This window comes from Salvelinus alpinus, chromosome 1 (assembly GCF_045679555.1).
Source record: "Salvelinus alpinus chromosome 1, SLU_Salpinus.1, whole genome shotgun sequence".
Taxonomy (NCBI): Eukaryota; Metazoa; Chordata; class Actinopteri; order Salmoniformes; family Salmonidae; genus Salvelinus; species Salvelinus alpinus.
The window spans coordinates 58,979,508-59,006,185 of record NC_092086.1 but is presented as its reverse complement, the minus strand read 5'-3'; the positions used below and the strand labels follow the sequence as shown (position 1 = coordinate 59,006,185).

The 26,678-nt window shown below is 45.2% G+C and overlaps 1 protein-coding gene across 1 annotated transcript in view; it reads left to right on the top strand.

Annotated features, from left to right (window-relative positions):
* Window positions 1-1,589: 1,589 nt before the first annotated feature.
* The window catches only part of prr12b (proline rich 12b), a 29,602-nt gene continuing 4,513 nt past the window's right edge, over window positions 1,590-26,678 (top strand). The window contains exons 1-12 of the mRNA XM_071356982.1: window positions 1,590-2,097; window positions 7,934-8,088; window positions 8,352-8,513; window positions 8,649-13,039; window positions 14,263-14,463; window positions 17,673-17,747; window positions 21,283-22,075; window positions 22,168-22,706; window positions 24,658-24,774; window positions 24,985-25,118; window positions 25,284-26,194; window positions 26,442-26,561. Of these exons, the coding sequence (XP_071213083.1) occupies window positions 2,015-2,097; window positions 7,934-8,088; window positions 8,352-8,513; window positions 8,649-13,039; window positions 14,263-14,463; window positions 17,673-17,747; window positions 21,283-22,075; window positions 22,168-22,706; window positions 24,658-24,774; window positions 24,985-25,118; window positions 25,284-26,194; window positions 26,442-26,561 (7,681 nt within the window). The 5' untranslated portion in view covers window positions 1,590-2,014. The remainder of the gene's footprint in view (window positions 2,098-7,933; window positions 8,089-8,351; window positions 8,514-8,648; window positions 13,040-14,262; window positions 14,464-17,672; window positions 17,748-21,282; window positions 22,076-22,167; window positions 22,707-24,657; window positions 24,775-24,984; window positions 25,119-25,283; window positions 26,195-26,441; window positions 26,562-26,678) is intronic.

Below are 26,678 nucleotides of genomic sequence, written 5' to 3'. Positions count from 1 at the left end.
CTTTATTTGTATTTATTTTCTTGGCCCATCTGCTCCCCTCTTTGGATGACAAAGGTAACCTTGTTTTCCTTTTTAATTGTACTTTAATTTTACAGATATTCTTTCATATACTGTACATTATTCATAAACTTTACATACATGGTAATTTTATACACAGTATTACTGTCACGTTCTGACCATAGTTCTTGTGTGTTTTGCTTGTTTTAGTGTTGGTCAGGACGTGAGCTGGGTGGGCATTCTATGTTGTGTGTCTTGTTTGTCTGTTTCTATGTTTGGCCTAATATGGTTCTCAATCAGAGGCAGATGTTTTGTGTTGTCTCTGATTGGGAATCATATATATAGGTGGCTTGTTTCGTGTTGGGGATTGTGGGTGGTTGTTTCCTGTCTTTGTGTTTTCTCTGCACCAGCTAGGACTGTATCGGTTTGCCACATTTGTTATTTTGTATTGTGTTAAGTGTTCACGTTTATTCTTTCGTAATTAAACATGTTGAGCACAAGCTACGCTGAGTCTTGGTCCGATCCCTGCTACACCTCCTCTTCAGACGAAGAGGAGGAAGGCTGCCGTTACAATTACATGAAAGGAATACAGTTTTATATACACATTACACATAAAATGGTACTCATCATTACATAAAGCCCCATCTTACATTTTATTGAGGTACACTCCATTCTTGGTTGGTACTTTAACATTATTAAAATGAAATTAATGATGTAAAAGTGTATGGTATAAATTACAGTGATCGGTCTTTGAATTTACTGCCTTCATGTTCGTTTCAGCAGCATATTTATATTTGGCTTTTGTTTGTCTGTCTTTTCCATGGTGGCATTCATATGTCTTTGTGCTCACAACTTCAAGTTGGGAGACTTTTACTCTCCCAGCTGAGTTTTTTTTTCCCCCTGCCAAAGGCTGTGCATCTGTTGAAGCTCAAGAATATTAGAATGAAAGGCTTGTAGGGAAACTAACAATGTTGCTCCATCAAATAGAATAACTTCTCTGTGCTTGAAATGGAATCGCTTATGCTTGCTAGCTAGCTCATTTTACATGAGAGTAACAAAAGTTAGCTACTAGTTATCTAAAAAAGAAAAGCCAATTTACCCTTTTGCCCAAAACTTTTGTCCTTTCTCAATGTTATGCATTTGAGTGACGTTGTGTACCCTCATCTGATTGGTCGGGTAGGCGGGCTTTCTGAGCCGGTTAGAGATGATCCAATCGCTGATTACTTTTTGTCCATCACGCCTGACAGTCTCCGATTGAAGTATGCTGCGAACAGAGACCAGTCAAATAATTCAGTTTGATTCGTCAGGCAAGCACGGTGGATACGAGTGTATTACGGTCTGGGAACATAAATTCTACACAATAGTGCAGATCTAGCGCCCACTATCGGCTACCTAGGCAAGCAATATTAGGGAGGGGGTGTGTGTGTAAATGTATTTTGGAGAGGGAACTGGCAAGCCAAAATATAAACAATAGACACTGTCGCTATAATAGAATCGCCACATTTTATATATATATTCCAAATAAATGTAGCAATGCAATACTTCAACAACGTAGGGAACAAGGGATGGTAAGAGAGCGTACTTCATTCTAGAGTGATAAATGGGCACCAAATATTTTGCTGTGCACAGACTGGTTTAGGCTACGCGCTAGCATCAGCTGAATCGCTTGTGGTGCCTAGAAGGACAATAGACATTGAAATATATAGCGAGCTGAAGAGGGGAGGGAAGGAAGAAACCGGATTTTTGTGGTGGTGGTTGGTGTGACCCCCCCATCCACCCCCTCCTTCCCTCTGTATCCTCCATATCCCCCTCCTCCTTCTCCTCCCCTCCATTCCTCTCCCCCTCCGTGCTGGTCTCAGTCTTGAGGACTTGCTAGTGAATCGGGAGAAATAAACAGACACTGAGCAGAGGGGGAAAAAAAGAACACAGGGAGTGATAGCGTGCGAGAATTTAAGACATCTCCTCCCTCCCCTACCCCCTCACTATCTCTCCATCTTCATCTCTCGTCTTTTCTTTAATGGAAAGAAATTATCCTGGTACAGGGTTCGGTGATTTGGGCGCTGGTACGGGATGGAGTTACGAGAGATCCGCCAAGGCAAGGTAAGCATTTGTACCCGTACATGTGCGCCCTCATACATTGGATGCATAAATATGCTTAGCTTGCTGTAACAATGCCCATGCCGATAGAGGCAATGCAATCTGTGCTCCCTCTATCGCTCCGATTATATATATAGATTACATTGTTTGCAAGCGCCAGGTAGGCTATAGCAAGGCTATCCGTATTGTCATTAGCAAGATTGGGGGGGTCTTGAAAATGCAAGGAACGCGATTGAGAGTTAATACGTGATACGGAAGGTAGACCGAGACAGAAAAAAAGAGGGGGGAGAGGGGCGAAAAGAGGGGGGATGGGTTGGACTTGGGAGGATACAGCTAGTTTTAGCTGGCTAGTGTATAATCAGAAACGAAGAAAAAAAATAATGTAATGATATTTGCAAAGAACATTTGCATTTTTCACAATATTCCATAATTATATGAATGCATACTGGGTTGTCTTTACTAATGCATTGATTGCGTAATACGTTTACAAAGCAATGGTTGGTGCTAATTAGCTATACAAACCAAATGTATTTGACGATGCAAAATGCAATGTTTGTAGCTAGGCTACTGTCGGCAGATTACTGTAGCTAGCACAGTGTCTACAAATGAAATTGCCTTTATGCTAGAAATGGTGGTGCTGCTGGGTTGCTTTTTCATCGTCTCGCATTCTCGCTAATACACTGTAGGATGAGTGTAGGCTAAATCAAATCAAGATATGCAGCTATCATCAAACAATTAGAGTAAACACTTTCCATAACTTAGCTTGTAACAGTGACAATTTAGTGACAGCTAGCTAGTGAATTGTAAGGTATTTTAATTAACTCACTCTGCAAGCACGAGTACATTAAATCCCATTATTAAAGAAGCAGCAGTTGCAGCATGGATGTTAGTGCAAATGTTTTTCTATATTGGGATAATAACTCCTAGATAGCTTTAAGCCTAGATATTGTATTGATGGAAACTTGGATAAATTGGTAACGGTACACCGTGTGTAATACAGTAACTGTCTAACTTAACTCTCAAGTTTAGGTGATAGGCGTGTTATTAACAGGTGCAATGATAGGTGTATTACTTGTGCATTCATGCGAGAAAAACCTCTACTAGCTATAGCCATTTTGGGGTAAAGTTAGCTAGCTTAAAGGTTACAGGTAACTGTTGTCCTTGCTAGCTAACGTTAGTTGTTCTGTTCAAGTTAAATTATTCTGCATTGACTCAATGCTGCAGGTCTTTGGCTACAAAGTAAAATGTATAAGAATCGATCATAAACACCAACAAATGTCATTAGCTAAAACGATGGCTTGTGTGATGTTTGCTAGAACTCACTACCCAGCTAGCTAACTCATGTTATGCGGTATTGAGAGACAGTTGCTTAACTCTAACCACCGAACGTTAGCCAGCTAACATTAACGCGTTAGCTAAGCTTACGGGCGTGCTGGTAAAATATTTAAAATCATCTCTAATTTCCGTTAACGCATGAATTAAAACGGGAATGATATAATGTAAGAACGTTATTAATGTAACGAAATGTTACAATGTTTCACATTGTGTGTCTTAAAATGCCTCGTCTCTGTGTTTTAATGAATTGGGGCCTACTTACATTTCAAAGGCTACGCACATTACCAGTCGTCGCCGGGACAACCAAATCAATCCTGCTACAGAGCGTACGTTACATGTAGCAAAAGTGTATCTCGCAGTAAACACCAGTTTATTTGGATAATTTGTTTTTAAAACGCAGATACTGTGAAATTCCAGATTGGCGATAAGATTTAATATGAGCAAAATACAATTGCATAATGGTTGTAAGGGACAAAACTCTCAAGTATTAGTCCCACAGGCAAATACATATTGCATTCTGACTGAACGTGTGCATGGAGTAATTGCATAAAGCCCTAATCGTGCCCTCTATTACAGTGTCATTCACTGGTAGTGCCACTTATTATATTGTCCTTATAAAGTGTTACCATATTTTCTATTTTGGGCCTGAATACTCATTGGTTCATCAAAGATGCAAATTATCAAATCACTGCAAAAACAATTTCAAAGCTATAGTAATTGCTTATGCGGAATAGGCTATTGTACGTAACCTTGGTAACTGACAATGTTGAGATACATACAATGTTTTATGTAGCCTACTACTATATTTTATCTTTGAACCCAGGAGTATTTAGGCCCCTAAATATATATATATATATATATATATATATTCTTTTGCGGGTCAGCTGATCTAGCCTAGCCAGCAGTTTTTTTTATTTTTATGGCTGAATCCCAGAGTCAAGGGCATCTCCAAGCCCACAGGCAGATTGATGTAGTCCTGGTGTTCTTATGATGACCTCATGCTCCCTAATGTGGGATTGTCTGGCTGCCTTTATTGAAAAAGGTAAAGGAACAGAAACTACTACTACTTTACTGTTCTACTACTGTTCTAGGGTAATGAACCTAACCAACATTGGATGACAGTTACAAAATATTTTATCTTCGGCCATATTAATTGAAGTGAATACGTTTATAGAAATATTTTATTTTAATGTGCAATTAATGAACATGTTCCAATATGTATGAGTCATTTAATCAGTTCATTGATTGTATGAGACTGTATAGTGGTTACATCTATTTTGGTATCATACCTGTATGTGCTTGCAGGTAGCCATGACAACATTTTGGTAATCTGTCCCATTTGTAGTCTGAATCATATTGTATTGTAAATACAACGGAGTTCCAAAAAATGCCCTCTGCTGCACTCAACTAACCATAGCAATAATACCAGTAGAATACATTTGTTTAGCTCAGAATCTCCATACCAAGCTCTTACTAGTACCAGGCATGTCTGTAGATGACAAATGTCTAGTGTATTAAACTAGTGAGCCTATTATCATCATACACCTGCCTGGATGGAACGGCAGGGTGAAATGAACAGTGGTTGATTGCGAAAGCAGTCTTAATGAAGGATTAATAGCTCCCCCTCCTTTATTCATCCCCTCTTTCACAATCTTGAGGACTGCAGCTCACTCCATCATGGTTATATGGCCCGACAGAGAGTTGGAGAGGAGGGGGTGGGAGAAGAGATGTAGAGGAGAGAAGAAAATAAAGAAGGAATGGTTGAATTTGGAGGAGAGGAGATGTAGGGAGGAGAGGAGAGAAGATGACAGGTTGAAGGAGGAGAGGAGATGTAGGAGAGAGAACAGGATGGGAAGAGGTGGAGAGGTTGTGCGCTCATTTGAAAATTGCATCTGAGCAGTACAAGAGATTAGCACTCAACTAAATACATACTATTGATTTATTTGCTTAGCCCATTGAATTCTCAATGTACATATATTCTGGGAAAGTGGAAGTACTGAACCTGACTGCGTCTGGTTCTAGTATATAGTGTCTAGTTCCAGAGCCATTCATTTCAATGGAACCAATTTCTTAAACATAGAAATCGACGTTTAGGGATTAGGGTTCAGTTTGATATTTTAGCATTTAGCCAAAAATATTTCTATTGTTAACATATTATGAAGATTTCAGTAGAATATATGGATGTGTCAAACTCAAGAATACTGAACACACTGACGTGTCATATTCAGAGAAAATTACCCCTGATTCCTGAGTCAGATAGTGGCGTATGCTAACCGAGCCGTGGCTAAACTTAGCACGGCTGCAGAGGAGGAGGAGGAGTCAGCGACCGACACACTCAGACAGTCACCACGCTTTTATCAATGAAACCACTATGGGTCTCGCCTCATCACTTTGTTGTCCAGTCATAACCGCTCGCCTCTGCTGCTAGCTTTCTATGCATGACTGGGGAACAGCAATTCCAATCAGCTAAGGTGGCTAGTCACAGTCACATGATTGGTTGAATGGTGACAGAGTGGTGGCCAATCAACATCACATTACACTGAAGAGAACCAAAGGGTGATATGCCGGTTTTCTCGTTGGAGCAAAAGACTGTCCTATCTCCTCCGTCCTCTCTCCTCTGTGACCCGGAAACCGATGAGTGGTCGAAGAGTGTGTAAATTCTGTAGCAGGCAAACAGAATACAGTCCTTCCCTCCTTGATGTCCTTCTTTTGGCGAAGAAGCACAAGTGTATCCTACCAGAGTCCTTCATGGAAGAGTTTTGAAATCTGCCAAACCCCCTTTACGAAAAAGCATGCAAACGTTTAAAAATAATATGATACTTATCCTTTTATTGATAAAAGGTTGTGCACTAGCTTAATCGTTTTGGTCAGTTTATACATTTAATTTGGGATTCCGGATTCCACCCTGTAAACTTAATTTGCCTGATGACGTGCGATTGGAGAAGGAGAGTCTCATTTCATACAAGCCATTTTCGTCCACTTTCCATCTCCTTGCCGCCTCTACTCAATTACCTTTGGCCTTTTTCAAAAGGAGGCGAGAGAGGACAGAGCAGAGAGGACGCAGGAGGTGAGCACATCTAATTGATAAAAGGCCATGGTTATCGGGCAGTTCAAAAATAGAACCACAGGACTTCATAAGTAAACAGTTAATAATAAATGTCTTTTTGCATAATAGTTTTGAGTGTATTCCACATTAATGAATGAAGCAAATAATATAATTTAAATGTAGAGACTACACTGCACTGTAGTGTGGTGACTTCATGAAAATGCCCAAACTTTGATTTCTTGACTCTATGGAGATTTTCTGTTCTCTGAGACTGACTGCATCCCAAATGGCACCCTATTCCTACATAGTGCCTTACTTTTGACCAGGCCATTTGGGACACTGTCTCTGTTTGGGTGTTGTTTTTCCCCTCTGTGCAAGTAAGTGATTGGAAGTGGGAGTGATTGTTGAAAATTGTCTTTTCATTCAGACTTTCATGTGAACTTTGCTCCCAGTTCTATTTAGAGGCTGGTATTGATGAACAATACCTTATTTTGAGTGTTAGGTTACCCTGTGTAAAGTGTAAGACTCATATTTTATGGTGTGGGCTGGAAAGGGCGATATTGACCTTATACAGTATGGAGTATACCTAAGTAAACAATTCTACAAGAGAGTATAGGTAGATTGGAAAGGTAATCCATCACCAAAGCCTGGGAGACACTGTCAGCCGGACTAGAATGCATTGTTGTTGTTTAGGCTTTGTGGTTAGAACAGGATTTTATCGATGCAGAAAACCTTGCATTTGCTGATTCCCTCATACTACTACCATTTTGTTGGATGTTTACAGTTGGTTTGGTTGGGAAATTAACTATTTCTTTGTGATTTGATAACAGGAGGTGTTATGAAAATAGCCATATCTAGGCCTAATTGACAATGATGGGTTATCAGTAATATCCTGTATGCACAATGCTTCTCATGCCTCACTATTCGTATACAACCTGCAAATTCAAATCTTGACCTCAGTCAGTTTTACTGCTTTTTTGTTGTTGTTCTTCTCCTAGTAATCAGGGACTGATTTAGACCTGGGACATCAGGTCGGTGCAATCAGGTTGACAATAAAACCAGCAGTACTCTGGACTTCGGTAGAGTAAGATTTGAATACCCCTGGTATACAACATGAGTATCCCAATTCGGATGTATCAAGTCCGCAGCACTTCTGGTTTTCATAATTGATTGATTGAACGACTATTTGACGATTGAAAATAAATATAAAGTCAATGCTGCCCGAGACAAAATGACATACACTCACCCTATAATCAGAGACTGATTCCGACCTGAGACACTAAGTGAGTGGACTCTCTGGCCAATCAATTAGGCTACATGAATCAATCAATTATCTAGCAAAGAGAAAAGAAAAACAGCTGTACTGCAGATCTCGATTTAGATAACCCCGAAATAGAAGAATAATCGAACTTTTCATGAATTAATGATTTCTCACCCCTTCCTCCCTTCTTTCCTCAGCCTGGTGTATGGGAGTTCTAGGTCCTCCCATCCGGACTCAGAGCTGCTCCATCGCCAGGCTTATGGCACCCCCCACCCTCTGCAGGGCTACGCAACCAATCACCATCCTGGCAGCTCTGGACAAGGCGGGGCATGGGGGGCTGGGCGGAGTCTAGGTAAGGGACCGGGCTAATATGAACCTTGATTCAAATGTGAAATTGAGGTCTCTGCATGATGCCAAAAGGTTGTCATATAGACTGTTAGAATACCTGTTATTACAGTACAATATTGTCCTATCCTATACACACAGCCAGGGAGCATGTACATTTTTGTCTCTATCAAAGTGTTTTTGTTTCGACTAGACTGTTGTTTAGATGAGTCACTATAAACAGAAAAATGTGTGTGGTTGAGTAAATGCTTTTGTGTCTATGTCCTCTAGGCTTGTCTGGGCTGTTTGATACTGGGCTACACCATGCCAGTCCCTCTGGTCCAGACCCATCTGTCATGAACCTGATTTCAGCACTGGAGTCCCAGGGTCGGCAGCCACCCCCCTCAGCCTCCTCCCTCCTCTCCCAGTTCCGAACACCCTCCTGGCAGACTGGTGAGTGCAGGAGCCAGTCTTGAGTCATGTTCAAGTTCAACTGAGTCGCGTTCATCATTTTCTAAGTGTTATGAAGGACAGCAGCACATTTATAATAATATCTGTTACTTGTCTTTCTATCTCCATTTCCCATAGCGATGCACACTCAGCCAGAGCTCTTCATTGGGTCTGGCTCCTTCCCCTCCTCCTCCCTCTCGGCCTACCAGCACCCAGCCTCTTTCTCTGGGCGGTCCTTCCCTGGCGCCTCGCTCTCCCTCCAGGACTCCCCCACCTTCAGCCCCACGTCCAACGGCCTCCTGTCCCCCCATGACCCCCTGCTGCACATCAAGACGCCCTCGCAGTCCAGCCTGGGCTTCGACCGCTTACTCTCCTCACAGGGCGCCGCCTACCGAGGGTCGCAGGACCCCACAGGCCCGCCGCAAACCTCCTCCTCCTCCTCAGGCCGCCACCTACCCCCTCCCCAGTTTAACCTGCTGTCGTCCCAGCTCCAGGACCAGTCCTCCCAGTTGTACAACGCCTCTGTGTTCTCATCGGCACCCGCCCCCCCTCCGCCCCAGCCACCACAGGAAAGGGCCATCCCCCGGCAGGACAGCGTGATCAAGCACTACCAGCGCTCTTCTCCGGCTCAGTCCCAGCTCTCCTCCTCAGCCCCCCACCCCCTGCAGCACTACCTCAGCTGTGGGGCATCGGGTTACCAGCAGATCTCCCACCACCGGCATGGAGGGGTGTCCTGCAGTCCGCTGGGAGAGCAGAGTCCTTCAGCAGACCCCAAACCCTCCCCCCGGTCAGACCAAGTGTACCGCCCCATCATCCAGACCCCGTACACCTCCTCAGCCGCCTCCTCGTCAGGATCAGGTGGAGGTCTAGGGAAGGGGGCTAAGAACTCCAGCTCCAGTAGCGGCTACTCCTCCTCGGGCTCCTCGTCGTCTCGAACCCCCCACACCCCACCCTCAGCCTCCTCGTCCTCCTCAAACTCCAACCCTAACCCTTCCTCCAGCTCCTCGTCAGCCCCATCCAGACAGCAGCCCCCGACTCAGTCTGCGCCCCCTCCCCCACCTCCCCCTCCAGTCTCCTCTGCCCCGGCCCAGCAGCCTCCTCTTAAACCCTGCCTGTCAGCATACGGGTCCCCTGTGGCCCCCGTCAAGCCCACCGCAGGCCTCCCTGGACAGACACCTCCCCAGCAGCAGTCGTACTCCCCCAGCCAGCCCCCTCCCTCACACCTCCCCTCTCACCAGCCCTATGGGGGCTTCAGCTCCCCCCAGGCCCAGGACCTGACCTCTGGCCCTGGGAGTTCTGGGAAAGGGTATGGAGGACTAGGGCCAGGAGGCCGCTCCTTCTCTGCCGAGGTGGTCTACGGGACGGACTCAGGATACGGCTCGCTGCCTACCTCCCTCGGGGGAGCAGGCAGTCCCTCGTTGGGGTACGGTGGCCCAAGGCACTCCCCTGCCCTCCTGGGGTCTGGGGGGGGTGGAGGGTCAGCCGGCAGTGGGGCAGGGTCCGGGGCTGGTGGATCAGGAGGTGGGGGTGCAGGATCAGTTGGTAGCAGTGTAGCTGGGGGAGGCAGCTCGTACCACCTCCCTGACTCCAGCCACTCTCCCTCCAGCAACTCTGGCATCATTCGACCTGGGCTGCACTCTCCTGCTCCCGCCCGCCCTGCCCAGTCCCCCGGGGGAGCCGGGGGGAACAAATACCTTTCCTCCGTCCTCTCCCCTGCCTTCCTGTCCTCTCCGCAGGGCTACCCCGACACCCGAGGCCCCCAGCCTCAGTCTTACCACCCCACGCCCCCCAAGCCCAAGCCAGACAGCGACATGCTGGGAGTGGAGCGCTCTCAAGACGAGGAGGATGACGATGACGATGACTTCCTGATCCAGCACTTGCTGCATGCCCAGAGCCCTGCGCCCCTCCCGTCCCAGCACCACCCCGAGCAGCAGCCGCCCCAGTCCATCTCTCAGGCCAGGGATGGGGGCAAAGGTCTGGCCTACGACCTTAGTAAGGCCTCTGAGGAGCGCTACCACCTGCAGAGTGTCATCCGCACCAACAGCGCCACCAACAGCACGGTCCCCGGTACTGCAGGTAACGTCAGCGGAGGTGACCTGGAGAGCCAGTTGGAGATGTCTCTGAAGAAACAGCAGCAGCAGGCCAAGAACGAACGAGGGCTGTCTGGAGCAGGAGCCAGCGGAGGAAGAGGGGGGGCAGACTCCCTCTCCCACCCCAACCCTCACGTCCCCTATCCGCAGCAACACGACTCCCTCGGCTCAGTGGTGCACTACGGCAGGAGCGACCCTTACTCCCAACACCCTCACTCCCAGCACCCCCACCATCCCTCGCAGGCCCCCTCACACCCCCAACACACCCAGCACTCCCGACACGCCCACCCCCACTCCCATGGCCACCCTCACATGGAGCTCAAAAAGCCTCCCGACTCGTCCGAGCTGCCATACCTGCGGAAGACACCCGAACTGCAGCAGCAGCCTCGACAGTCCCAGCCCTCCCTTTCCCTCATGGACTCCCCTCCAAACCAGCCCCAGCAGCCTCCCTCTGCCCACATGCTCCAGTCTGTTCTGTCCCACACTACCCACAACAAGATGGACACCCAGCAAGCTGCTTCTCAGCAGCAGCAGCACTCCATGAGTCAGCAGGCCATGATGGGGGCAGGTGGAGAGGCAGAGCCTGGGGGACAAGCGGGGGTGGATCCCCAGCCCCAGTCTCAATCCCAGCTGCAGCTCCAACTCCAGTCCCAGGCTATGGAGGCCCACTACGGCCAGGCCAGCCAGAACTCGGTTTCTCCGCTGGACATGCTGGAGCGCACCCTGTCCCGTGCCAATAGCAGAGACAGTGGAGGGGCCGTGGAGAGAAGTGGGGTGGGGGGAGGAGATGGGGGCAGTGGTGACGGACACAGGCAACAACAGCAGCAGCACAGGCTGCCGTCTCATCACCACTCCCAACAAACTGCCTCCAAGCTTCACGACTTCCTCTCCGAGCCAGACCTGGGAATAACCACGCCCTCCCACCTGCACCACCTCAACCCACACCACCCCCACGTCCATCACCAACAGCAGCCCCACCCGCACCACCCCCTCCCGCACACCCATGCCCACCCCCACTCCCACCACCTGGCAACCAACGCAGGGCCCCAGCAGCAACAGCCTCCGCCCCATCAGAGGGACCAGGAGCCTCAGCTCTGTCAATCCCAGTTGGACCAGCTCAAAGAGCACCAGTTTGACACTGTGAGCCCCGTGGGGAAAGCGGGCCAGAACCAAGGCCAGCAGCAGCAGCAAAGGTTTGTGCCTCTGACCTCCATCTGTTTCCCAGACTCCCTCTTACAGGATGAGGATCGCTCCTTCTTCCCCGGCATGGAGGATATGTTCTGCTCTGACGACTACTCCAAGTCGAGCTGCGCCGGGGGTCCCGGGGCAGGCCAAGGGGTGCAGGAAGGTATGTCTGAGGCACGTGGACAGGGACCAGACAGCATGGAGGACGTCAAAACCAGTGATGGAGGAGGTGGCTATGACATGATGGGTCACCATGGCGACCAGGGGTATGGGTACTGCCACAGCCTCACGGAAACAGAAAACAGCACCATGCATCTGGACCTGGACTCCCTGAAAACCCATGAGCTCCCCTCCACTGTGAACACAGAGCAGCTCGGCCTCATCCAGTCCCAGACCCCAGGCCTTGGCTTGGGGGTTCCAGGGGGAGTTCCTGGGGACGGCTCCGCCAACAAGATGATTGGGGGTACGGGCGTGGGTGGAGGGTCTGGTCTGGCTGGGCTGACGTCGCCCATCTTCTGCTCCTCCCGACCCAAGAAGCTGCTGAAGACCAGCTCCTTCCACCTGCTGAAGCAGCGCCGCGACCCGCAGCCGCAGGCCAAGAAGAACTACGCCCAGGAGTATGAGTTCGAGGATGACGAGGACAAGGCTGATGTTCCCGCTGACATCCGCCTGAACAGCCGGCGGCTCCCTGACCTCCTCCCCGACCTGGTGTCCAGCTGCAGGAAGGCTGGAGGAGGAGGGGCCTCGGGGGTGGGCTCCCTCAGCCCTCTGATGGGCGACCTGGACTTCTGCCACCCGTCCGGCTACCCCTCCCTTGGACCCCCTCCCCAGCTCCTACCCCACGACGGGCCCAAGAAGAGGGGCAGGAAACCGACCAAACCCAAACGTGAAGGGCCGCCTCGGCCCAGAGGGCGCCCTCGCATCCGCCCGCTCCCGGAGCCGCCCTACTGTAGGGGGCTGATGGGAAATGTAGGCGGGGAGACCCGCAGGGGTCGTGGGCGGGGTAGGGGGCGTGGCAGGAAGGAGGAAGGGATGACAGAGATGCACCAAGAAATGAACAAAGTACCCGACCTCCAATATCAACAACAACAACAACAGAAGCAGCAGTTCCACCAACAACAGCACTTTCAACAACAGCAGCACCAACACCATCACCTCCAACAGCAGCAAAATATACAACCTCAACAGCAGCAGCACCTACAACACCTTCATCAAGAGCATCCACAGCACCAGAAACCTTTCAAGCCTATCAAGGTAAGGGAGACATGAGCAGAGTGATATCATGTTTAGATAGCGAGTTGTATGGACTCCGTAAAGCTTACAGTGCCTTCAGAAAGTATTCATACCCCTTGACTTACACCTTATTTTGTGTGTTACAGCCTGAATTCTACACACAATACCCCATAATGACAAAGTGAAAACATGTTTTTAGAAATCTTAGCAAATGTATTGAAAAGGAAATACAGACACATCTAATTTACATAACTATTCACACCGCTGAGTCAATACCTGTTAGAACCACATTTGGCAAAGATTACAACTGAGTTTTTTGGGGAAAGTCTCTAAGAGCTTTGCACATCTGGATTGTACAATTAAAAAAAAAAAAAAAAAATTATTCTTCAAGCTCTGTCAAATTGGTTGTTGATCATTGCTAGACAGCCATTTCCAAGTCTTGCCATAGATTTTCACGTCGATTTAAGTCAACTGTAACTAGGCCACTCAGGAACATTCAATGTCTTTTTGGTAAGTAACCAGGAAATATTTGGCCTTGTGTTTTAGGTTATTGTCCTGCTGAAAGGTGAATTTGTCTCCCAATGTCTGTTGGAAAGCAGACCGAACCAGGTTTTCCTCTGTGCTTAGCCCTATTCCGTTTATTTTTATCCCTCAAAAAACTCCAAGTGCTTGTCGATGACAAACATACCCATAACATGATGCAGCCACCACCATGCTTGAAAATAGGAAGAGTGGTACTCAGTGATGTGTTGTGTCCATGCAACTTATTATGTGACTTGTGTGACTTGTTAAGCACATTTTTACTCCTGAACTAATTTAGGCTTGCCTTAACAAAGGGGTTGAATATTTATTGACTCAAGACATTTCAGCTTTTCATTTTTTATTAATATGTAAATATGTACAAAAACACAATTCCACTTGGACTTTATGGGATATTGTCTGTAGGCCAGCGACACAACATCTCAATTTAATCCATTTTAAGTTCAGCCTGTAACACAACAACATTTTAAAAAGTCAAGGGGTGTGAATCCTTTCTGAAGGCACTGTAAATAATCAGTTGTGTTATTTCCTCTCTTACCCCACTAACTCTTTCTCTCTGCGTTTTCTCTTCCTATATCCCCCTCACTTCAACTATCCCTTTCTTTTTCCCTCACCATACCCCTAATACCCTCATTCTTCCTTCTCTCTTTTCCTCTTTTCCCTATACCCATCACTCTCCTCCATCCCCTCTTTACATCTCTCAGATCAAGCTGCCTATCCCCTCTATGTCTCCCTCGGACTCCTTGCTAAGGACAGACTCCCTGTCCAGCACCGACCCGGTTCTCTCTGACGGGTCAGTGGGCTCGGCCCCTTCCCTGGGCCTGAGTCCAGGAACCACCGCTGGGATGGACATGAACATCACCAGGAGCCAGGAGAAGATGAAGCAGAAAGCTCAAGCCCAGGAGGTGAGTGCATCTGCCTTTGTCTTTTTTGGATTCTACCTGCTGTTTTTTAATTTGGTAAATCGTACCTATTACGTTATTGTTTGCGTAAATTTTTACGTCACTCACTATCTGTCATTTTGACCAGTGTTCAGCTTTATCCAAACTTATTTACCACTACATGTACATCCTTGGGCAAGGGTAATAGGTAGGCCTCTCTCTATAGGACACTAAGGGATCGTTTCAGAGAATCAGTAGTGATGCATTGCTTTGATTTGACAAAATAACCAAGATTTTTTTTAAATATATTTCATCAGCAATAATGTTTATTTTTATATTTTTCTACTGAACTCCCTGGTCAGTACTTCACTGTTGATTTGTTGTTATGCACTGTAGCTACAGTTCTTGAGGTTTCGAAAGAGATTCCTTCTCATTAGTGGGTGTACCTGATATCATTTTAAATTATTCATGTTCGGCAGAGCTTCTCACTTCAAAGTGGTGAATTTGGGATTCGTCTCTGAGAACGACAAAGGTATTTGAAGTGTGTTTTGGGGGATTGACTCTCTGGTGTGTGACCAAATCTGAGAGTTTTCTCCTCTTTCCTGTCACATTATACACACCAGCTTGGGAGGGAGGGATCACTTGTCTCTCTTTCTGAGGGGAAATTAAAACTGACAAAATTTTGCAAAGAAAACTGAAATATGTCTGATATGAACAACTAGGCCCAAAAAAGAACTTGGACATCTGCCAGATGTGATAATGAGTATGTTTTTAATCTACATCTGACTTTATATGATTTAAATTCAGCATATATAGTATTCAATATTTACAGTGCCTTCAGAAAATATTCATGCCCCTTATTCCACATTTTGTTGTGTTACAGCCTGAATTCAGAATGGATTAAATATTTTTTTCAATCTCACCCATCTACACACAATATCCCATAATGACAAAGTGAAAACATGTTTTTAGAAATGTTTGCAAATGTATTGAAAATGAAATACAGAAATATCTCATTTATATTAGGTATTTATACCCCTGAGTCAGTATATGTTAGAATCACCTTTGGCAACGATTACAGCTGTGGGTCTTTCTGGGAAAGACAGACATTTTCAAGAATTGCTATATTTTCAAGCCAATTTAAGTCGAAACTGTAACTCGGCCACTCAGGAACATTGTGTCTTCTTGGTAAGCAGCTCCAGTGTAGATTTGACCTTGTGTTTTAGGTTATTCTCCTGCTGAGAGGTTAATTTGTCTCTCAGTGTCTGTTGGAAAGCAGACTGAACCATGTTATCCTCTAGGATTTTGCCTGTATTTTGCTCTATTCCGTTTATTTATATCCCCAAGAAATCTTTAGCCGATGACAAGCATACCCATAACATAATGCAGCCACCACTATATTTGAAAATATGAAGAGTGGTACTCAGTGATGTGTTGTTGGATTTTCCCCAAACATAACGCTTTGTATTCAGGACATAAAGTTAATTTCTTTGACACATTTTTAGCAGTTTTACTTTAATGCCTTATTGCAAACAGGATGCATGTTTTGGAATATTTTTATTACGTACATGCTTCCTGTTTTTCACTCTGTCATTTAAGTTAGTATTGTGGAGTAACTACAATGTTGTTGATCCATCCTCAGTTTTCTCCTATCACAGCCACTAAACTCTGTAACTGTTTTAAAGTCATTAAAGTCACCATTGGCCTCATGGTGAAATCCCTGAGCGGTTTCCTTCCTCTCTGGCAACTGAGTTAGGAAGGATGCCTGTATCTTTTTAGTGACTGGGTGTATTGATACACCATCCAAAGTGTAATTAATAACTTCACTATGCTCAAAGGAATATTCAATGTCTGCTTTCTTTTTATTTTATTTTGACCCATCTACCAATAGGTGCCCTTCTTTGCGAGGCATTGGAAAACCTCCCTGGTCTTTGTGGTTGAATCTGTGTTTGAAATTCACTGCTCGACTGAGGGACCTTACAGATAATTGTATGTGTGGGGTACAAAGATGAGGTCATTCCAAATCATGTTAAACACTATTATTTCACAGAGTGAGTACATGCAACTTTTTATGTGACTTTTAGAGCACATTTGTAGTCCTGAACTTGCAGTATTTAGGCTTGACATAACAACGAGTTTAAATACTTATTGACTATTAATTTGTAAACACTTCGAAAAACACAATTCCACTTTGACATTATGGGTTATTGTTTGTAAGCCAGTGACACAACATCTCAATTGAATCAATTTTAAATTCAGACTGTAACACAACAAAATGTCAAGGGGTGTGAATACTTTCTGAAGGCACTGTATATTTATATTCGTTATTTGTATAATAATGGTCGGAAATCTCATAGGAAGTCATTAAGATTGTACACTGCCCTTTTCCAGGTGCTCAAAGCACTTAGTCACCTCATCCTCTATCAATATGTGATTGTAGTCTGAGCGTTAGTGTAACAGCTGCCAGCCATGTATGGTATTGTGGGGGGGGGGGGGTGGGTTGAATGTATTTCCTATGTTGGGCTAGAGATAGATAAGATGGAGTCTTTTTGTGTGAGTTTGATGTTCTGGATTCCATCTGTTGATGTCTGCTGGTTGGTCATGGTAAAAGTAAAATGCCGGCTGTTGCCTCAGCAACAGGGAGAGTGTGGACACAGGAAAGTGGCCAATGGAATGAACAGTGTAGATTTCTGTGCGATTTGCAGGGGTAGGGGGGGTGAAGAGCGGAATCCCCCATCTAATTCAATCCCTCCCTAACTCTCATCACTTGCCTTTTACTCATTGTAAAGCGGTTGTAATTACAAAAATATACTGGTATCAATTGACTGTAATGCCTTTTTAACATAATGCAGTAAGTTTAATTGATGAGAGATAACATTTTCACAGGGGTGCAACAAAGACTGTTGTTTTGTCTTATTCAAGTGTGTTCAGATGTCCATATTGATTGAAGCGGGTTGAACAGCCAAAACAGTGGCGACCGGTTTCCTCACATCACTCTATAGAACATGGAATATAACCTCAACTAGACAACAATGCAAAGTCAATCAATCAATTCATCAGTCATCAATTGAATCATTAATTAAACCTCTCTTGTAGCGCACAGCAGTGCAGATATGCCAGAAATGTAAATGTTACCCCCTATGAAACAAGCGGGCCGGACACGGCTTTTAATTGAATAAGGGGTGTCGTTTTTTGAACATATGATGAATGTCTTTGCTTTGTGGCCGCCACAGATGACGTGGGAGAGGGACATGGATGAGCAGCTGACCCCAGAGGCCTGGGCTGCCATGCAGAAGCTCTCCAACACGGTGAGAAACCTCAATCCGTCCCGAGCTACACCTCCTAATAACTCACAGTATCATCTATAATTCATGACTCATATTTCACAAGTCATATAACTCAGAGATCCCTTCAGCGCTGGGTAACTCGCCAGGCAAGAAGGCTGCAGGGTAGGCTCTACCTCAGTCAGAACAGTGGTGGGCTAACGTTGACTAGAACACGAACATCCAGAGGAGAGCATATGTGTGCAGTTACGAGTTTGTGGTTAGTGGGGCGAATAAGATAGAGGGTCATAAGGCTCCACAAGTGATATTTGAAGTCGGGGAAAGACAAAAGAGAACACATTGGTGTGTGTTAGTTTTGTTTTAAACATTTTGGTGCAATTTTCACAAGTATGTGGGTCATTTTCACAACGAGGCATTTTTGATTGACTGAGTACAACAAAGACCTTCACAAAGTCACTTGCTCACCGCACCAAATCGGTCTTTCAATTTGGACACATTCAATCTAAGTATCTGGTTTTCAAAATGCAATGTTCACTTGCCTTTAGATAATGATTTTCTTGTCATTTTTTACAACTATCACTTAATCGAAGTGCTCCAAACATAACTACTGAACCAAAAGATTGCTTACTGTAACGTATATAGTTTCATAACTTCTGAACACTACATTTCTATATTTTCCCCTCCATAAATGTATCAAATTGACATAAATTTACGTTGGAAGGTAAAACCAAATCATATATATGGATGTGGCTGTAAATACTACATCATCATATTCCATCAGCCAGTGTGCTTCAATAGGACAAAGTAGAAAGAGTCACTCTGTGCTACCATTTGGAATTATAGTGAAGTGTACAATGCACTGCTGAAATACCTGGGTTGTATATAACAATATACAGTGAGCTCCAAAGCTATACACACAGTTACACACATTTATTTTGACTCTGTACTCCAGCACTTTGGATTTGAAATGATACAATGAATATGAGACTATGAAGTGCAGACAATCAGCTTTAATTTGAGGGTATTCATCCATATCGGGTGAACCATTTAGAATTTACAGCACTTTTTGTACATAGTCCCCCCTTTAGGGGACTAAAAGTATTGGGACAGATTCACTTGTGTGTTAAAGTAGTCAAGAGATTAGTATTTGGTCCCATAGTCCTAGCACGCAATGTGTACATCAAGCTTGGGACTCAAGAAATTTGTTGGATGCATTTGCTGTTTGTTTTTTGTTGTTTCAGATTATTTTGTGCCGAATAGGTATGAATGGTAAATAATGCATTGCGTCGTTTTGGAGTCACTTTTATTGTAAATACAAGTAAGAATAGAATATGTTTCGAAACAATTCTACGTTATTATGGATGCTGCTATTATTACGGATAGTGCTGAATGAATTGTGAGTAATGATAAGTGAGAAAGTTACAGACGCACAAATATTATACCCCCAAGACATGCTAACCTCTCACCATTAAAATAACAAGGGAGGTTCGTTTTTTTGGGGGGGGGGGTATGATATTTGTGCATCTAACTTTCTCACTCATCATTATTCATTCAGGACTATCCGTAATCATGGTAGCATCGACATTCATGTAGAAGTGTTTAGAAACATATTCTATTCTTATTTACAATACAAGTGACTCCAAAATGACAGAATACATTCTTTACCATTTATTTCTATTGGGCACAAAATATAAATGAAACAAAATACCCTCAAATTAAAGCTGACAGTCTGCACTTTAACCTCATAGTCATTGTATCATTTCAAATCCAAAGTGCTGGAGTACAGAGCCAAAACATATGTACTGTATAAGGATAATGAAACTGTGAAACACCAATGAATGAACAATCAAATGTTCTGAACATAAGATACAAGTGTTATCAGTTTAGTTTTGTACTTATAAATATCCCACTGGGTACAAGCTGGTTGAATCAACGTTGTTTCAGCGTCATTTGTCAACGTATTGTGACGTGGAGTCTACATGGAAAAACTATTGTTTTGAGGTTATCAACCACAGGAGTATGTCATCATGGTAACCACATTTCAACATAGACAAACCGTATGTTGAATTTGTAACTTTAAAACAATGTCAGATTATCACTGTTATATCCACTGTCAGAAGAAACAAAAACAATAGACTGGGCAGCACCTCCTACTGGAGAATTGATCTAGCTACAGCTACCCTCCCATCCAAAGTTTTAACAAAGCCCAGCTATTTGTCGCTGACTATTAACAATGTGCTATTGTGAGTGATTGTTGAGAGATCTCCACTTAAAAACGAAATAGTCACCGTTGCTATCATTCCATCCATGGCCAGATTGAGGTTACTGTAACTATACATTTCTTCTTATGTAGTCATATAAAGTGTGCATGTTTAAGGTGGCATGCATAGGTCATTGCAGGTCTGTGGAGATTGCTGTAATAATCTCAGCAGAATCTCAAATGGCATTGAGCACTTGCACTATGTACTTTGAATGTAATCTCAACTGCAATCTAGGTCATTTGTTTTTGCTGTTAGAGGAACCACAGTGATATCACAATTGTATAAATAAACCAAATATCTGACTTTGTATTCCCATTTGAACTTTGCTGTGCATTTTATATGGTTGAAAGCGCGGTGATAGGTATTTGGGTTAACTAAACCAAAAATCAGACCGTTTTTTATTTTGGAATTTGGTTGTGCTTTTAGATGGTTGAAAGCATAGTGATAACACATTGGCAATTCAACAAACTTTTTTTTTTTTTTTTTTTTTTTGAGTGTGTGAATAGAGGTTGTAATCTCATTGACCAAATATTAGCCAATTATCCACGTTGAAATGACGCAGTGTGCCCAGAGGGATACCACTTACATCGGAAAAATGTCCCAAAGTGATTTAAAAAAAAAAAAAGAAAAAAGGTCAGGACAGCCAAAACGGATGACCTCGCTATTTGGCTGTGCTTTGAAGATGCATTAGAGCTGTGTGTATGTGAGGCTGTGTGTATGTGAGGCTGTGTGTGTGTGTCAACATAGAGCTGTGTTTGTGAGGCTGTGTAATGCTGTGTGTGTGTGTGTGTGTGTGTGCGTGCATATCGGCAGCCTATAGAGGGCGGAGCGGAGACGTGAGTCTGAGGTGATTGACAGCCAGCCTCTCTGACTGACAATAAAACAGAGAGAAAGGGAAAGAGGAGAGAGAAGGCTGTTGCCAGGGTAGCTGTTGCCATGGTTACCCAATTATATTTTCTTACCACCCTCAGACCCCCCCTGCTGTTTGTAAGGTGAACTACCTCTATTCAGAGGAAGAGAGAGGTTTCTAAAGGTACACCCCAACACGAAGCATGGAAAAATACAGTTATATAGCATTTAGGGAGATTTTAACATTGGTTTCTGTCCCAGCTTTATTATAATATATACAAATCACCCTCCTATATACCCTTTTTTTCACTTCCCATTCACACCCATTTCTCATTATTTCTCCTGCTATTAATTTTCTTATTTCTTTCCTCCCCGGTCTTATCTGCACCTCACCTTTCCTCTCCCCTCTCTTTTCTCCTCTCCTTATCTCCTCTCTTCCCCCCTCTTAGACGGAGGACAAGCCCCCGGAGCTGAAGTCTAATTTCATGGCCTCCTTCCTGGACTTCCTCAAGACGGGGAAGAAGCAGCCTGAATCTGGACCTGGTGGACCACAAGACCTAGGAGGGCCAGTGGAAGGAGCTGAAACCACAGACTCTTCCTCCCTGAAGGGTAGGATCCTGTCCCCGCCTCCACCTCCCCCTCCTCCACCCCCTCCGTTTGGGGACAGTAGCGAGGGCGAGGACGGGCTGAGCCCCTGTAAGCGTCTGGACGACGAGCTGAAGAGGAACCTGGAGACGCTGCCATCCTTCTCCTCCGACGAGGAGGAGGAGGACTCTGTCAGTAAGAACCAGGACCTGCAGAAGAGCATCTCCTCGGCCATATCTGCCCTTTATGACACGCCCCATTCGCTGGCTGCAGCCGTGGCCCCGCTCCCACCCAGCCCATCTCCGCCCCAGAGCCCATCGCTGCCACCAACGCCGCCGCCATTGGCCCAAATGCAGGAGGACGTAGCCGATCTGGAGGAGCAGGACGATGACGTAGAGACACAAATGCAACTACACAACACACAGGCCAACACACAGCCAAATACACCGCCCCCAGAACAGGAAGGACTGAAAGGGATGGACGGAGAGGATGAACGACAAGAGGAGATGGAGAAAGAGGAGGAGATGGAGAAAGAAGAGAGGGTAGAGGAAGACCTGAATGTAGAGTGCAGGGGTGTGGAGAAAGAGGTAGAGGAGAGGGAAGAGGAGGAGGAGAGAGAGCCTGAGTTTGAGATGCTGGATGCTCCTAAAGTGGAAGGTGAGTAGCCTACAATCTCAGATATTCTGAAATGGTCTGACAAACAGTTGTTCATTTCCAAAGATGTAATATACTCTGAACCCCCCACACAGATTCTCCATCCGGGCCTCCCCTCGCCCCCGTACTCCCCTCGCCCCCATCCCTCTCCCCGTCCCCTCTCACTTCTTCCTCCCCCTCCCCCCAATCTCCCCCACCCCTCTCCCCACCCTCCCCTCTGCCCTTCCAGCATGAGGATGATGAAGAGGAGCAGCAGGAGCCATCCCCCAAACAAACCCACAACCCCTCCTCCTCTCCTCCCCCCAGCTCCTCTCCCCCAGCCCTGCCCTCTCCACCCTCCCCTTCCCCTGCAATGCCCCCCTCCACTACCCCCCCTCCCTCCTCTTCCCCTCCCCTTTCGGATGCTCCAGAGTTGGCCCAGCCTTCCTCCTCACCCTCCTCTTCCCCACCCTCACCCCCCACCCCTGAGGATGCGCCAGCCCCCAAGATCACCTCTCTGCACCTGGCCAAAAAGCAGGACAATGCGGCCATCGCTGGGGAGAGCGAGGAGGAGGACAGCGAGAGTGGCGGCGAGGGCATCTTCCGGGAGAGAGATGAGTTTGTGGTGCGGACTGAGGACATTGGCACGCTCAAGGTGAGGGCTTCTGGCATTTACTGTGGGAGGTGGTATGTCTTGTCTTCTCACACACACACACACACTTACAGTGCCTTCAGAAAGTATTCACATCCCTTGACTTTTTCCGCATTTTGTTGTTACAGCCTGAATTTAAAATTTATTTTGGGTCACTGGCCATCATGTTTGTAGATTTAAAAAAAAAAATTTTTTATAAAAAATGAAAAGCTGAAATGTCTTGAGTCAATAAGTATTCAACCCCTTTGTTATTGCAAGCCTAAATATCTTCAGGACTACAAATATGCTGAACCAGTCACATCATGAGTTGCATGGACTCCCTCTGTGTGCAATAATAGTGTTTTAATATGATTTTGAAAGACTACCTCATCTCTGTACCCCCCACATGCAATTATCTGGAAGGTCCCTCAGTCGAGCAGTACATTTCAAACACAGATTCAACCAGAAAGACCAGGGAGGTTTTCCAATGATTCGCAAAGAAGTGCACCTATTGGTAGATGGGTAAAAAAAAAACATTGAATATCCCGTCCGTCAATTTAAGCTAGCGATATCAATCCACCGCATCTGCATATGTCGGCCTTCCGCATCTGCAGTGGAAGATGGCCGAGCTACAGCGGTGTTTGTCAGACCATGAGACTTCCCGAAAATCGGTCTTCTCACGAAAACGTCTGTAGCGTCTGTGTCGCGGGACTCGTCTGAAGTTGGTAACGCTGATGTGCCGACTTCTGACTGTAGCATCCGAACTCGATGCTACAAACTAATACAAACTACAAACTAATATCCGTTTTGCTCTACGACCACTACTCGTATGGAGGTAGTTTTGTGGCAAGAAACATAAGGGGTTATATATGTGTATAAAAAAAAACTGAAATATTTCCTGAGCTTTCTTATATCTCCTAGATATAGGACAGACACTTCAAAACCTTATTCTTTATGATTTATTTTTTGACTGATTTTACTTTTTGACTTTATTTTTTGACTCTATAGGCTATAGTAGTAAAGGCCAAATTCAATATTTTATCAAATAATACAAATATATACTATTTGGGATACCTAAAGGGGTCTTAAAATTCCAAATCAAATAGCTAAATGATCCCCCCCAGGAAGGAAGCCAGTTTTTATTAATGACTGTGATAGAACTGAAGATGGATCAACAACATTGTAGTTACTTCACAATACTAACCTAAATGACAGAGTGAAAAGAAGGAAGCCTGTACAGAATACAAATATTCCAAAACATGCATCCTGTTTGCAGTAAGGCACTAAAGTAAAACTGCAAATAATGTGGCAAAGAAATTAAGTTAATATCCTGAATACAAAGCATTATGTTTGGGGCAAACACAGCACATCACTGAGTACCACTCTTCATATGTTCAAGTATGGTGGTGGTGACTGCATCCTGTTATGGGTATGCTTGTCATTGGCAAGAATTTGGGAGTTTTTTGGGCGATAGAAATAAACGGAATAGAGCTAAGCACAGGCAAAATCTTAGAGGAAAACCTGGTTCAGTCTGCTTTCCAACAGACACTGGGAGACAAATTCACCTTTCAGCAGGACAATAACCTAAAACACAAGGCCAAATCTACACTGGAGCTGCTTACCCGAGTGGCCTAGTTACAGTTTTTTTTAACTTAAATCGGCTTAAATCTATGGCAAGACTTAAAAATGTCTGTCTAGCAATGATCAACCACCAACTTGACAGAGCTTGAAGAATTTTTTAAAGAATAATCTGCAAATATTGTATAATCCAGGTGTGCAAAGCTCTTAGAGATTTACCCAGACTCACAGCTGTAATCGCTGCCAGAGGTGATTCTAACAGTGTGTTGACACGGGTGCGAAGAATAATCTATTTAAGCTATTTTGAATTCAATCTGTAACACAACAAAATGTGGAGTAAGTCAAGGGCTATGAATACTTTCTGAAGGCACTGTACATGCTCTCTTTGTCTCTCAAGATGGCCCTGCAGACCGGCCGCGAGCCACCACCCATCTGGAGAGTGCAGAAAGCCCTGCTGCAGAAGTTCAGCCCCGAGATCAAAGACGGACAGAGGCAGTTCTGTGCCACCAGCAACGTAAGTTACTCACATCCCCTTTTAGACAGGAGACTCTCTCCTTCTCTTTAATCTCAAAGTACAATCCAGCAATGGATGCAAGGATTTACAATCCAGCATGAGATCGTCATGATAGTTGTACACATATTTTGAAGCTACACATTGTTTGTTTATAATGACTCAAATTATTATATCTCTATAAATATTTCTCTCCCTTTCTCTCTCTCACAGTATCTGGGCTACTTTGGCGATGCCAAGATGCGGTACCAACGTCTCTATGTCAAGTTCCTGGAGAATTTCAATAAAAAGGATTATGTCCGTGTGTGCTCACGTAAACCCTGGCACAGACCTGGACTCATGTTGAGGTAGGTTTGTGCTGCATGTTTGCCGTACTCCTCTGGGTCTTGTTTCATACGTGCCCAAACCCATGTAGAACTGTAGCCCCTACCCCCATGCACTTGTGTAGATCTGAAAATATTAACTGTAAGCAATATCCTGCAAAATTACAAAAAAAAATTGTACCTTGGCAGGCGTCAATCGCTCCCCAAGCCACCTCCCCCTGCCATCAGTCAAACTCCACCCCGATTGGAGCGAGATGAGAGGGAGCGGAAGGAGAAAGAGAAGGAGCAGAAAGAGAAGGAGCAGAAAGAGAAGGAGCAAAAAGAGAAGGAGCAAAAAGAAAAAGAGAAGGAGCAGAAAGAGAGGAAGCAAAAGGAAAAAGAGAAGGAGCAGAAAGAGAGGAAGCAAAAGGAAAAAGAGAAGGAGCAGAAAGAGAGGAAGCAAAATGAAAAAGAGAAGGAGCAGAAAGAGAGGAAGCAAAATGAAAAAGAGAAGGAGCAGAAAGAGAGAGAGCAAAAGGAAAAGGAGAAAAAAGAGAAAGAGAGGGAACAAAAGGAAAAAGTGAGGGAGCAAAAAGAGAAAGCGAGAGAGCAGAAAGAGAGAGAGCAAAAGGACAAAGCAAGAGAGCAGAAAGAAAGAGAACAAAAGGACAAAGCAAGAGAGCAGAAAGAGAGAGAGCAAAAGGAGAAAGAGAGGGAGCAAAAGGACAAAGTGAGAGAGCAGAAAGAGAGGGAGAAAGCGAAAGAGCAGAAAGAGAAGGAGAGGGAGCAGAAGGAGCGAGAGAGGAGGGAAAAAGAAAAGGAGCGAGAGAGGGAGAGGGAAAAAGAGAAACAGCGAGAGAGGGAGGGAGAGAAGGAGAAGGAGAGAGAAGAAAAAGAGAAGAGGCGTCCACCACCTCAGGAGAAGGTGGAGAGAAGGAGCAGTGAAGAGGATCGAAAGAGACTGAGGGAGGAGAAGAGAGGAGGAGGAGAGAAGAAGACAGAGCCCACGTCGAGGGCGAGGCCAGTGAAGGCGGAGCCTCCACCCAAGAAGAGGAAGAAGTGGCTGAAGGAAGTACCCTCTGACTCAGACTCCTCCCCCGATGGGCCCAGTGAGGACCAAGGTGAGGGAATGTGTGTGTGTGTGTAACTGTGTGTTAATACAATTTTGGTATGTATATTTATATGTAATGCCTTGGTTCTAGGTTGAAACCGACTCAGTGACATATTCTATCTCTCTCTCTCTGTCTCTGTCTCTGTCTCTGTCTCTCTCTGTGTCTCTCTCTGTGTCTCTCTCTGTGTGTCTCTCTCTCTCTCTCTCTCTCTCTCTCTCCCTCTCTCTCTCTCTCTCTCTGTGTCTCTCCCCTGTAGCCCCAGTGAGAGGGGGGATGAACAGTCGAGCCATGAGGGAGATGTTCAGGAGTTACATAGAGATGCTGGTCAGTACAGCACTTGACCCCGACATGATTCAAGCCCTGGAGGACACAGACGGTGAGAGGGATGGGGTCGTGGTGTGAGCAGATGAGTGGGTGATGATTTGGTCAGGTTTGGGGTCAATTCAGCCATTTCAAGAAGTTAAATAAAAACGAAATAAATCGCAGTGCTTTT